This window comes from Ursus arctos, unplaced genomic scaffold (assembly GCF_023065955.2).
Source record: "Ursus arctos isolate Adak ecotype North America unplaced genomic scaffold, UrsArc2.0 scaffold_24, whole genome shotgun sequence".
Classification (NCBI taxonomy): domain Eukaryota; kingdom Metazoa; phylum Chordata; class Mammalia; order Carnivora; family Ursidae; genus Ursus; species Ursus arctos.
In genome coordinates this window covers 38,402,990-38,417,678 of record NW_026622919.1, presented here as the reverse complement: position 1 = coordinate 38,417,678, position 14,689 = coordinate 38,402,990, and the positions used below count along the sequence as shown (strand labels likewise).

The window sequence follows — 14,689 nt, the reverse complement described above, 5'->3', positions numbered from 1 at the left end:
ACAATTCACTGATGATCAGTTCCTTTTTCCAAAAATTTCTATCTGTGCTTCATTCTGGATGGTTTCTATTGCTTTGTCTTCAAGTTCACTAATCTTTATTTCTGCAGTGTCTAATATGCTGTTAATTCCATCCAGCGCATTTTCATGTCCAACACTGTAGTTTTCACTTCCAGAAGTTTGATTTGGGTCTTTATGGATACCGTCTGTGTCTTCAATTGTTATAATGCAGTGATAGTAACTATTTTAATAGCCTTGTTGGCTATTTCTAACATCTGTGGCAATTCTGGGTTGGTTTAGACTAATTTTTCTTCTCATAATGAATTGTAGTTTTCTGCTTTCCTGAAGGCCTGTTAGTTTCTGACTGAGTGCAAGACACTGTAAACTTTACCTACTTAAATGCTGGATAATTTTGTATTTCTTTAAATACTCTTGAGCTTTTTCTGGGTTGCAGTTATTTGGAAATAATTTGATCTTTTTTTTTTTTTTAAGATTTATTTATTTATTTGAGAGAGCAAAAGTGCATGCGCATGGGGCGCCTGGGTGGCTCAGTCGTTGGGCGTCTGCCTTCGGCTCAGGGCGTGATCCTGGAGTTCTGGGATCGAGCCCCACATCAGGCTCCTCCACTGGGAGCCTGCTTCTTCCTCTCCCACTCCCCCTGCCTGTGTTCCCTCTCTCACTGGCTGCCTCTCTCTCTAATAAATAAATACAATCTTAAAAAAAAAAAAGAGTGCATGCTCACGAGCAGGGATGGGGGGAGAGGCAGAGGGAGAGGGAGAAGCAAATTCCCCACTGAGCAGGGAGCTCCCCATGTGGGGCCTGGTCCCAGGACCTGAGATCTTGACCTGAGCCAAAGGCAGATGCTTAACTGACTGAGCCACCCATGTGTCCCTTGATCTTTTTTTTTTTAAGTTTTCATTTATTTATTTTTAATAATCTCTACACACAACGTGGGGCTCGAACTCACCACCCCGAGATCGATCAAGAGTTGCAAGCTCTACTGACTGAGCCAGCCAGGTGCCCCAGTTTGATCTTTTTGTGTCTTGCTTTTAAGATTTATCAGAGGAAACCAGAGCAGTGCTAAGTCTAGGGCCAATTATCCCCCCTTGTGTGTACTACACTCAATGCCCTATTAATGATGGGGTGTCCCAGTCTGGCTACTGGGAATAGGCACTACTCTTCACTCTCTGTGATGCCAGGCATTGTTCCTGCTAACCTTTTTGCATTGTTCTTTTGTTCTCAGGTACTGTTCTAATGCACATGCACTGATCAGTACTCAGACGAATATGTAACAGAGATCCCTGCAGGTCTCCAGTCCTCTGTGTGGCTCTCTCCTCTGTTACCCTGTCCTGCAAACTTCAGTGGCCTTGGTCTCCCAACCCCCATGTACCACAATTGTTCTCCCTCCTTGCGCCATGGCCTGCATATTCCCTCAAGGCAGTAAGCTGGGGCAACTGTAAGGCCCATCTCATTTGCTTGTTGTCTCTCATAAATCATCATCCTTTATTGTCTGATATCCAGTGTCTTGGAAACTACTGTTTCATGTATTTTGACTGTTATCAGAAAGGAGAGTAAATCTCATCCTTGTTACTCCATCTTGACTAGAAGTGGAAGTCGGCCACTTTTAACTTGGAGATCTCCTTGTGAGCCTAGTACAAATGCCACTTCTCTTTGATGAAGCTTCCCCAGAACACTTTCCCCATCTCTTACTCCCATTGAAAGATCTACTCTGACTTCTTTAAAGCACTTTTTCTATACTTTTACAAACTTATTATGGGTCATACACTGGTCTCCCTCGATAGGCCACCAAGTTCATGTGGGCAGGAGGTTGGTCTCTGTATTCCCACGCCATAAGATGATGTCTGATGTGTGACTGAACCTCAAGAAATATTCTTTTCCCCTTGTTTCTATGGTGCTGGCTAACCAACCCTGACTTTCATTTCATTTTTACCATCTTACTCATTTGTAAGTGCACAATTCAGTAGTGTGAAGTTTATTTACAGTGTTGGGAAACACTGCCAGGACTTTTTCATCATTACGCAAACAGAAATATATATATTTTTTTAACTGAATGAACAAATTTGGTGCAGACCTTTAATCTTACACATAAACCGTAGAATAAAAAAGGTTGATCAGCTCAAGACCTTACGGCTAGCTGGTGGCAGAGTTAGGCCAGAAGCCACACTGTCTGTTTCCTGTCAAATACTCATTTTTACTAGGTCTGTTAATTTAATGCATATGCTAAACAGAGAAGACCAAGAACTGCTTTGCATCAAAGAAGGCTCAGATGTGGAAAGCCAGAAGTTACTAATGCTGAATGGCATAATTTAGCTAGGCTGGGCTTGTTTTTTCTTTCTTTCTTTTTTTTTTCCTTCATTTCTTTTGGTCAGTGAGCAATATAATATCCTTTAACAAATTGTTCCCTGATTTTTTTTTCTGACAAGTTCTTCTCTGAGTCATCTAGTAATATAAGCTGCTTTTCTTTTCCATTTTGTACCACAATTTATTTTCTCTTTATAGCCTCAGTCGCATTCTTTTCCTTTTCTATGATATCTCTGGGCCTGATATCTTTCCTCCTAAGATCGTGATGTAACGCCTTGGTTCATTTGGTAATGATTCTATCTTACCGAAGCTGGTGCATGGATCCAGATGATTCTTTTCCACTATGAACATTTTATGGGAGTCTACACATTCCTAGTTGCTTTGTTTCTGGAAGAAGAGATATTCTAACATAGTCTCATAACTTTAAAATATAATATTTTTTCGGTTTTCACATTTAAAATGACAGTTACAGAAAATGTGCCATTCCATAATTTTTGAGACAAGTTGAAAAGAAGTCTGAGTCTTTCTGACGGCTGTTGTGCTTCTTTCCAGGCCTCCTAACTAAGGAGACCTCTATTCAGTCCGGAAGCTCTTGCACAAAAAGTGCATGTAGATTCTTCTGGATTCCTTTTCCCACTCTCCCTGCTCGCAGTGAGAATCCATTTCTCAGCCTTTCAGCTGGGGAGCCGGCTGATGCACACAGCCTCTAGCTGTGGTTCTGAAGTCTCTTACTTACTCTGCAGCTGCCGATCTGAGCAGGAAACCCTACATCTCGTGTCCCTGTCAGCTTACTGACAAGGAGAGGCTGAAACTACTCCCAGTTCTTTAGCTGTTAAAAATAAGAAAAGGAAAAGCTGCAACCCCTTGCATAGAGCGCGCACCCACGGCTCCTTGGTAGCTCTCTTAGTTGCTGATTTAATATCCTGAAATAGCTATTCACTTCTGTCCCCAGCTGTCTTACATCGCACAGAGCTGTAATCTTGTAACCAGTACAGGAAAGAGGTATTCCTAAAGGGCAGGAAATTGTAACAGGGTTCTTCCTTTCTTTCCTACACAAGGAGGCCTATTTTACCGTCTTCTGGTTGGCAGCAACACATGATCAGGGGAAGGGCCGGAAGTATCCTTCAGCCGGTGGGCCCCGGCAGCCAGCCTTGGCATTCTACTGTTACCTCCTGGGAGTCCTCTGAGTGCCCGGCACTGTTCTGAACACCAGGACAACTGCAGCCAACTATGGAAGTCCCCTGCTGACGTGGGGCTTGTATTTTAGTTGGAATACATGTGATAAAGAGCTAAGTAAAGATACAGTGTCAGATGGAGATGAGAGCTGTGGGGAAAAGTTAAGCAGGGTAGGGGGCAGGGAGCACTGGGCCAAGGGGCGAACTGTTGTTCTCTACCAAGATGGTCAGGGAAGGCCCGATGAGGTGACGTGTGAGCAGATGTGAAGGACGCCCCTCTCAGTGGGCCTGGGGTTGGGTAACATTTCCAGTTTCTAGTACTATGGGAGGTTGGCATCTCTTTCTGTGCTTTCGTGCATATCTATACTGGGAGGCAGAGGATGATAAGTTGTGGTCACTCACTCTTCTCTCACCATCAATGAGATGCCTTCAGTCGTTAAAATTTTAAATGACCCAAAGACTCCATTAAGGAGATGGACTATAATTTAATTAATGAAGCCTCTATAGTGGGATATCTACATTATTTTCACCTATCTTTATTTTGTCTTTATTTAATATTTTAAGTTGTCGTATACACTACTACGATTAGCAACCAGGCATTCAAGGAAAGCAGTCTGGGAATACAGATCAAGGGAATACATGAAAATGCGTGTTTGGGGTCAGGGGTCAGGGACAGAGGAGCAGGAGACACACATGGGAGCCGTGGGGAGGCGGGGTGCAGCGGCTGTTGGACAGTGGCTGTTGGTCAGGAGGCCACATTTCCCCGGCCCCACGCCTGTACTCCCCGGGCCGAACCCGCGGCCTGCTTGTTGGTGTGAGTCCGCCCCTGAGTTAAAAGGACAGAAGCAACAGTGCTCTTTTAATTAAGCAGATATTAAAGATACTGCTTGCGAAAAACAAGAAGCAGATGGCACTGACTTCTGGCTTTCCTCCACAGAAAGAGAACAGGAAAAAGAAGAAGTTTCTATGCCTGGGACTGGCGTGACGCTGAGGTTTCCAGCAACCAGACAGGCAAATGCCTGGGCAGCTGCTTAGGGCAGATGGGTCCTCTGACAGCTTAATATCGCAGTTTCTGGTGACTCTCTAGTCCGGGCAGCCAACGTGAGACCATCTGCTCGCTAGTGGGCAGGAAAGCTCCCTACCAGCAGGCTGCCGCTGCTGAGGAGGACACACGGACCAAACACCAAGTCAGCCATTTTCAGAACCTCTGTGAGCAGACAGGCCTGGCAAACCGCTGGCCCGGCCGCCCCGAGGAGGCCTCGCCCCGGGCCCACGTGCCCTCTACGACAGGGCCACGCGGAACAGGGATATCCCCAGAGGCTTTTTGGTTGGGTGGTGGTGAATTTTTATCTTTTTTTTTACTTAAAAAAATTTTGTTCTAAAATGTGAGTATAGTTGACACACAATGTTACATCTAGTTTCAGGTGTGTCCAAGAGGTTGTATTTGGGTTTATTTCAAAGTATCCAGATGCTGAGAGATAGATCATTCACTCAGAAAGCCCTTTTGTTCTTGTCTACTTTCCTGAAGAGGAAAAGAAAATAACCATGAATTCAGAGCCACCTATAACAGGCCTCAAAACCAGCTGCCACTAGTGTATTATTAAAATGAAAAGGGGCGCCTGGGTAGCGCAGTCGTTAAGCGTCTGCCTTCGGCTCAGGGCGTGATCCCGGCGTTCCGGAATCGAGCCCCACATCAGGCTCCTCCGCTGGGAGCCTGCTTCTTCCTCTCCCACTCCCCCTGCTTGTGTTCCCTCTCTCGCTAGCTGTCTCTCTGTCACATAAATAAATAAAAAAATCTTAAAAAAAAATAAATAAAATGAAAAAAATTTTTAGAGAAGTAACATACATTTATTGCAAAAGGTTTAGAGTGGAAAATAAATAAATCTCTCTCCTACCTCTTTCTCCCAGTACCCTATCTCCTCTTTCCCCTCCAGAGAAAAACAGTGTTACCCATTTCCTACAATCAGAAATTCTCTAGAATACATACTCCTATATGAATGTATGTATGCATACCTATATACACACACACATATAATATACATACATGTCCTTACAACTTTCTTATTGGCCGTATTTAAAATGAACAAAGGTATTAAAAAAATTTTTTTTAAATATAAATTTTTTTCCAAGATTTTATTTATTTGTCAGAGAGAGAGAGAGAACACGCACACATAAGCAGGGGGAGCGGTACCAGAGGGAGAAGCAGACTCCCCGCTGAGCAAGGAGCCCAATGCAGGACTTGATCCCAGGACCCCAGGATCATGACCTGAGCTGAAGGCAGACACTTAATCGACTGAGCCACCCAGGCGTCCCCAAAGGCTTTTTTTTTTTTTTTTTAAAGACTGTTTTTAAGTAGGTTTCATGCCTGACTTAGGGCTTGAACTCACAACTCCAAGATCAAGAGTCACATGCTTTACCCACTGAGCCAGCCTGGTGCCCCTAAAATGAACAATGGCATATTAAAGCCTCTGAGAAGAACCACAGTAAAGAAGCCTGTTTAACTTCGTTAGCATGCTATCTACTTGCTTGTGACTTGGGGTCCCCCCCCCCCACTCTGGTGTAATTTCTGATCTGCGGAGTAGAGCCAGGACTCGCTGCTCAGGCTGTACCAGCTGTTTCTGGATGGCGTCTGTTCTGACTGGTCTGTGCTTGAGCTGTCTTTTTTTTTTTTTTTTTTAACGTAAAGAAAATTCCCTTATTTTTCTTTTTTCTTCATTTGCCTTTCCTTAGTTTGCTTCTTCTTTTCATATTGCCTATGCATGATTCTCTTGCTCTTTTCTTTTCTTTTTTTTAAAAGATTTTATTTATTTATTTATTTATTTGACAGAGATAGAGACAGCCAGTGAGGAGGGAACACAAGCAGGGGGAGTGGGAGAGGAAGAAGCAGGCTCATAGCAGAGGAGCCTGATGTGGGGCTCGATCCCACAACTCCGGGATCACGCCCTGAGCCGAAGGCAGACGCTTAACCGCTGTGCCACCCAGGCGCCCCTCTCTTGCTCTTTTCTTTCTTGTTTATTATTTGCTTTGAGGGGGGCAGCTACTTGCCGAAGTGCAGTTCTTGAAGAGGTGAGGGTACCAGGTGGGTGGTCCTATAAGCTTCAGTTCAGGCTGTGACCTCACATCACATCATCCTCTCTCCACACTGCAGTACCCTCTGTGTGAGGCCGCTTCTTCCCTCAGCTGGGTGCGTCCTTTCTCTTTACCCTCCTTCATACATGGGGGTCAGCATGACTTAGAAGTTTCTTTAGGCCCCGGGCACTCCTGGACCAATTTGGGGGTATTTTATTTGGGATTAAAAAGAATCTCCACATGAAAGTGGGATTGGATTATAATTTTCTTTTCTTGTGCTATCCTTATTTGTTTTGGGTATAGTGTGCTGGCCCGCTAACAAAATAGGATGCCCTTTTTTTTTCAAAAAATTTTTACTTGTTCCTCTTGTCTCTGAAACTTGGTTGGAATATTGCTCATAGATTTTTAAGTCCTAAATCCTCTCTTCATAAATTTTTAAAGACACCCCAGATCTAGACTATCAATGGTATATTTTGTTATTTTGAGCCCTTTCCTTCCGACTTCTAACCAGAGAACGTCTCAGAATGTTCTTCAGGGAAATTATCCGGGAGATAAAATATTGGTCTGAACTTAAATTCCTCTCACCTTTGCATTTCCACAATTAACCCAGGTACCAATAAGATCATGTGCCCCATCACTGTACTTGTAAAACACAATATAATTTTCAAAGTCACACCAATGATATGATACTTGACAATAAAGGAAAACAGCTAGAACAGAAATCAAATTAACCTTTCCTCAAGAAGTCAACAAGTTGATGACTAACACTAAGTCAAAATTCCAAGCCTGAATTTTCTGGGGGCTGGGCGGAAGGGTTTTCTCTCTTATCTATACTTGACCTTTTGTTCACACAATAGGAACATCAAGAATAAATCATAAAAAATCTAGCATTTTGACAGCCTTCATCTCTTCCTTCCATTTATAATTTTTAAAGACATTTAAAATTCTTCCATATATTAAAGATAGGAGGGACTGCAACTAGAAATGTTATCTCAGAATGCGTATGTGAGGGAGAGAAAGCAACTGATAGTTCTAGAACAAGGTTCACATTTTCTACCACTTACAGAAGCATTTTAACAGGAGCCGGAATTTGCTACACAAGGACCCAGACTGAGACACATACTTTAATTTCCCAGGCGGAAACTATTCATTAGTACAGGCACCCAAATTAAAATCCCTTGAATTGTACTTACTTTGCGAGAACTAAATATTGGGAGGAAAATAAGCCTGCTAATTCGAGTGGCAGACATCACTGGAGAGACGCCTTTGCCAGGTCTTTCCCTTCCATTCTAAATGCCTCAGTATTTCTCATCCCTCTTTTTGGCAGATGGAAGGGAATTTTTCAAAGGTCTATCTGTTTACCATTATTCTGGGGTAATTCCTTAGATTCTTTTTTTTTTTTTCCCTGTCAGATGACCATTACACATTTTTTAAATTTTACGCCACTGAAAAGCATTTAACTACGTAGGTACAGATCTACTTTGATCTGGAATACAAGGTTTAATAACGTAAAATAAATGGTCTGTGCACTGTACTTCTAAAGTTATACCGAACACGCTGATCAGCAAAAATGAACACAGTTGAATTAGACAGGGGGACATCTGATTCTAAATATGTCTTTGCTCAGAAAAAGAAGAACTTTATGTCTAAACTAAAGAAAAAAAAAACCCAATACTAATAAAGAAGACTCGATTACTTCTGGCAACTCAGGAAGTGTCGTGTAGGAAGAAATCGGACTGGCGATTGAGCTCATTTCTTAGTCACTGAATTTTGAGAAGTGGTCTTTCCCTGGCATCAGGGTGACGGGGAGGCAGAGACAGTCTGCCACAATGGGAAGACCATCTGACTCTGGAGTCAGAAACACCCTACCCCAAATACTCCATGATGTCCTACAGGAAGGAAAACCCCGTCTCTAAAACAATTCCAATAAGCCACCAGACAAAATCACTCCCCTGCTGAAAACGATCACTCACTGGTCCACATTGCCCTCAGGATCCATGCTGTGTATATTTCTCACATCACTGTTCACAACAGGCCCCCCACCCGCCCCCGACATCATCTAGGTTTGCTGTGAATATGCCATGTGCCACCCAAACTCCATGTTTTTGTACAGGCTGTTGCCTCGCTCAGAAATTCCTTCAGTTTTCATGGACCAATACGTCATCTTAAACCTGTCTTCTAATTTATATTCACTTTAGACACACTCACTGATTATATTTGGAATAAACGAGAAGCTGTGACAATAAGAATATAAAGTAATTTTTCTGTCTTTTCGATTTAACTACATTTGGATTGGCAATGAAGAAATCACCAGTGGGGAAATCTCTCATTGGTTGTCATTGTTGGTTCAGCTGGAGGCTGGAAAAGTAGAGGAACAGTCCTAATCTTGAAAGTAAGCCTGGATGCTAATTTTGCCTTCTGTGAAACAGATGATTTAAGTTGTTCTTATAAAGGAAAATAACTCAATACACTGAAATTGGCACAAAACAAGTTCAGTTAGAGTTGTGATGAAGGATTTCATATGTTCAAAACTTGCCTCAGTTACAAAAACCAAGCTTTACCTCTTGAAATGATTCACCAGGACACCAACCAGTTCTCCAATTCGACTCTCATGGGTTGGCTGCTTGCTGAAGAGGCAGACAATGAGGTCTTTGTTGTCTTTTGTATGGAACACTACGAGTTGGTCCTTTCCATTGGAGACACTCAGACCAGTCAACTGCAAAGGGACAAAGCATGGAAAACTATTAGGATGGTTCTCAAAAGAATAAATTTAAAAACACATTTCATAATTTAATAATTATTTTTGATCAGTGGCCCTGATGACTTCAGTTTTTACTAAGTCTTATGGAACAAGCAAGATGGAAGGAAATAATAAAGACTAAAAACCAGTGAAATTGAAAAGAGAAAAATAATAGAGAAAAATCAATGAAAAAACAAGCTGGTTCTTTCAAAGGACCAATAAAATTGCTTAAGCCTCTAGTCTGAGAATAAAAGTGAGACGACCTAATTATCAATATGGAATGAAGGAGGGGATAGCACTACAGACCACACAGACATTAAAAGGATAACAAGGAAATATTTTCAACAACTCTATGTACATAAATTCAAGAACCTGAACGAAACCAAATTAATTCCTTGGAAGTCACAAACTACCAAAACTCAGCCAAGAAGAAATAGATAACCTGAGAGCTGCTTTATCTACTAAAGAAATTAAATTTTGGTACAAAACCTTTTGAAAAAGAGGCGCCTGGTGGCTCAGTCATTTAAGCATCTGACTTCGGCGCAGGTCATGATCTTGGGGTCCTGGGATTGAGCCCCGTGGTGGACTCTGCGCTCAGTGGGGAGTCTGCTTCTCCCTCCCCTCCCCGCCCCCCCCGGTTCATGCCCTCTCTCCCTCAAACAAATAAATAAAATCTAAAAAAAAAAAACTTTCGAAAAAGAAAACTCCAGGTTCAGACGATTTCACTGGTGAATTCTAACAAACGTTTAAGGAGATAATAACACCAATTTTCCGTATCTCTTCTTAAGGGGAAGGGAACACTTTGTAACTCATCTTATGAGGCCAGCATTATCCTAATATCAAAAAAAAGATAAAGGCAGTACAAGAAAACTGTACATCAATATGTAATAACCTTCATCAACACAGACATAAGAATGGCCAACAAAATATCAACAAATCGAATCCAACAATATAAAGAACAATAATGTACCATGAACAGATGGAGTTTATCTAAGAAATGCAAAGTTAGTTCAATATTCAGTAATTAATCAATGTAATCCATTGTTGCAACAGAATAAATAAGCCACATGATCATATCACTTGATATGGAAAAAGTGATGAGGGATAGAAGCAGAAAAACATTCACCGTTAGCCCAGAAGGCTGACCTATAGCCTGCATAGTTTCGATAAGGATCAAGTACGTGCTGGTTGTTACATTCTTAAAGGGTCTCGTGACTCCCTATACATCTCACCGATAGTTATTATCAAACTGAATGATAAGTACCAGAGAAATCTTGCAAAAGTAGTTTCACAAGTAGAAATTTAAAAAAACATTTATTTTTATTTTTTATTTTTTTGAAGATTTTATTTTCAAGTAATCTCTACACCTAACGTGGGGCTCGAACTCATAATCCCGAGAACAAGAGCTGCATGCTCTACTGACTGAGCCAGCCAGGCACCCCTTGAAGAAACATTTACGATCTAATACTCCCTGCCATGTGCCCTCCCCCTTGAGCACTAAGCATATACCCACCAGCTTCATACAGCAAAAGGGTAGCTCCTTCTGCCCATGGGTCCTGTCCCTGTGCTATTTAAATAAGCTTACTAGGGGCACATGGGTGGCTCAGTCGGTTGGGCGTCTGACTTGATTTCAGCTCAGGTCATGATCACAGGGTTGTGAGATTGAGCCCCACGTGGGGCTCTGCACTCAGTGGGGAGTCTGCTTGAGATTCTCTCTCTCCCTCGGCCCCCCACCCCACCGTGTGCTCTCACACTGTTTCTCAAGAAAATGGATAAATCTTAAAAAAGAAAAAAAAAAGAGCTTACTAAGTTGCACTGTAAAATGTCTGAAGATTTCTTTCTTGGCTGTTGCACTCCACGACCCACCAACATTTCTGGTGGTCCCGCATGGGGATTGTGGAGGAAATCTAAGAGCCTCGGTGTGATTTGCTAAGTCCCTTTTATTCCCCCAGCCTCTACTTCTTACTTGTTCCTTTTCTAGTGATGTCCTGAATAGTACAGCCCTTCTGAACATTATTTTGTCCTAGTGCTCAGGAGAAAACCTCTTGCCTGTGGCTACACTTTGGGGAAGACAAACTCCTGCTGCCTGGCTGGACACCAGTATCCTGGCCATAATGGCACTGGCCTCAGGTATCAGGCTCTCCCTGTTTTACCTGTTCTTTTAATACCTGTATTCTTCTCAGGCACAGGATGGCCATACATGTCATTAGGATGGCCGCCCATCTCAAGACTCCCGTGTAAGGTTTCCTCTTAAATAACTTGGTGTGATCCCTCAATGAGCATAAAATCTAAGCTACATCTGACCACATGCTTCCCAATAAGGACCAGCGGGAGCTATTAGCTGGTTGAGGCACCCACCCAAAGGGGACACCGCTCCCTTGGGGCTGGATCATGGATAATGCTCTTGAAAAAGTTGCTCAGATTAGAGAGGAGCGCCATTCTTTTGTTTTTTCGTGTCTTTCATTTGTCCTTCCCCATGGGCTGTTTGGCACTCTCCATCCTGCTCTCAGATTGCAAGTACTTCTGGCTGAGATATATGATGCTTAGTATGATATAAAATAGCTGCCCCTTCTTAACAAAGGCCATGGCCTCTACCCCATCCATTAATACTAGATCTAGGGGCTTACCAAGGGTAGTATTATTGGTTGCCAAATATATCAACTCCCCCCAAATGGAAAGAGGCAGCCACAACCTCTGTGGCGATTCAGTCCATTCACCAGCACCTACTGTAGCCTAGGATGCTCTAGGGAAGTGAAGAGAGGTCAATATCCCTTTTCAGGTAGTACAAAGGTGTCAGAGTGGTCCAGACCAGGGATGCCTCCTGCCACTCTGAGCCCCAGTAACCTTCAGCCATATTTCTGATGGGAGGTAACTTGGAAGCTGAGAAGGATTTTGGTAATGGACTTCTAGTTAGTTAATGTACTCTCTTCGTTTTGTAGGAATTAATTAGGGATCGGCTTCCTCAATCCCAACCAATTCTCCTTTGGGCTGTCTCCTAACACACTGGGGTCAATTTGGAAAACAGGATTTAAAGAAGAAGTGCCTTCTCTTCTTCTGTAATGATGCTTGGCCTCAATATTCTCTGAAGGATGATTTTTAAAAAAAGGCCCATTAATGGGTCTTTAAGGTTCAATACTATTTATCCATTGGACCTTTTCATAGGCGGCAGGGAAAATGGACTGAAATCCCATAGGGTCAGGCCGTTATGGCCCTGTACCAAATCCCTGATCTGTCCAGACTCCTTTAGGGGCTCGAGGGGCCCCTCTCCTCACCTCTACTCCTCAATCCAGCATCAGCTAACTGTCTCAGGTCCTTCTGTTAATTCACCACCTTCCCTGTGTTCTATGATGTTCTTTGTGTGCTCCCCTCCCTTGTCTCTCTTGTAAACAGGTTGTTGCCAACATCCTGTATATGTCTCCCTCTTTTTCCTGAGTTACTGGTCTTCTCTTTGTTTGCTGCTTCTTTTGTGTGTCAGATCTGGAACATATCTTGAGAGGACTGGATGAATGCTGCCTGACTCTTGTTGTATGAGGGGGGGTGGTTCTCCCTCATTCATTTCTGGGGTTAATGGCTACGATAATTGGAGCCAATTGTCTGGTAAGTCTACTTTGGGACGGGGACCTTAAGGAACATTCCCAAGCAACTGACGAAACTCTTTTGGCTTCAGGGTGGTCCCGTCTTCTCTGGTCCCTTCTTCTCTCCCCCTTCTCTGGGACTGCCTGCCTATTTTTACTCTCTGTTAGTCGAAAGAATATGTGTGTCTCATCGTCTGTCCAAGATGACAACCTTTAGGACCAGGAATCCTTTTTCACTGTCATCTGGGCTTTTATCCTCTCCCAGCCTTGCTGGTGCCACCTCACCTCTTCTGCCTCTACCTCCCCCTCCTCCCGTCTCTGTACTACCCTGGGTACGGATTGCATAACCAGCCCCTGCACCATCCTCCATGCTTCTGGAGCCACTGGCTCCTGCTCCTCCCCTCCTCGCTATCAAGGAGTGAAGAGCATCCTTTCCTGGACTTAAACTACCTACTTCAGATTTCCCACCAGGGCCCCAGATAAAAATTGACAGTTGGGAACAAACTGATTGACTTTTAGTGGACCCAGGAGTAACATGTTTAGTATTTAAGCTAATTTAAATTTGTTAGTTTAATTAAGGTAGAGTTATCAGCATTAAATATAAAACTTTTATTCTACCAGGGTTTACTAAAGGTCGAATAAGCTCTTGTTATCTCTGTTGCAATTTGTCAGCAAAAAGGTGACTAAAATGATGGTTAATTTTGTTTCAAAGTTTTCATGGGTAATTGTTAAGAATAAGTAGGGTGAAGAAGTGAAAGACTTATACGTAAAACTTTTAAATAGCTCTCAAAATTTTTGGTAACCTGAAACTTTGAAGTCTTGCTGAGTTAAATGATGAACTGGATTGAATTTATTGGATATCTAAGTCTTTCCCAAATAAATGCAAGCACTGTTTACTAAACGTAGGTTTGTGCTTTTAGCTTCTTACCATGGAGAAACGGAGAATAATATTTGGGTCTACTGGTAAACGTGTTTTCAGAAATTATGAAATGTGTTCATAGATCTCAGATCTAAAGAATTCTGGTGCAAGAGACTGTTCACAATTGGTTACCACTTAATTTTCTCTGGAGATTAAGGTTTCTAAGAGTTAAAATTCTGCTAAATGTAATTAAGACTGATGGAAATAAGGAAAGCAATTCTATCTGCAGGGAAGAAGGGAACATAGGAGAAAGATAAAGGAATGGGAATACCTTTTGTTGAGGGAAAAAGAAATTCTGTCCTAAAATGAGACTGGTTGTTTGGAGAGAAAAGGCTTAGGACAAAATCTGAATGAAAAAGAAAATTGTAAAAGGTTTGTGAAGGGAAATCACTGGAAAATAATTTTATGTATGGTTAGGACTAAGGTTCAAATGAATGGATTTTAAAAGTATACCAGTATAGGGGGCACCGGGGTGGCTCAGTGGGTTGAGCATCCAACTCTTGATTTCAGCTCAGCTCATGATCTCAGGGTTGTGGGGCTGAGCCCCGCAGAGGGCTCTGCGCTCAGCGGGGAGTCTGCAAGATTCTCTCCCCGTCTTCCTTTGTCCCTTCCCTGTCTCACCTGCCTGCACGCGCGCTCTCTCACTCTCTCAAATAAATCTTTAAGAAAAAAAGAAATTCTGCTTTTTCTCCTTGTTAAAAAGACAAAGTTTTCTTGGACTGCTGGTCTGCTCTTCAGAAGAAAATGTAAACAAAGTTTTTTACCTTTTCTTTATCTGCCCAGAAAACCAAAGCTTCTATGTTTTGTCTTTAACAGGTCTTTGATTACTTAAGAAGGTTAAAACTTCTCAATGTTAAAGGAGCTAAGTTTTGCTAACAACTATATAGCTTCA

At 42.5% G+C, this 14,689-nt stretch overlaps 1 protein-coding gene across 2 annotated transcripts in view; it reads right to left on the bottom strand.

Annotated features, from left to right (window-relative positions):
* Window positions 1–14,689, bottom strand: part of MYO1D (myosin ID) — a 331,010-nt gene that overhangs the window by 78,452 nt on the left and 237,869 nt on the right. For both annotated transcript variants that reach the window (XM_044390721.3, XM_026517625.4), the window contains exon 21: window positions 9,125–9,279. In XM_044390721.3, the coding sequence (XP_044246656.3) occupies window positions 9,125–9,279 (155 nt within the window). The remainder of the gene's footprint in view (window positions 1–9,124; window positions 9,280–14,689) is intronic.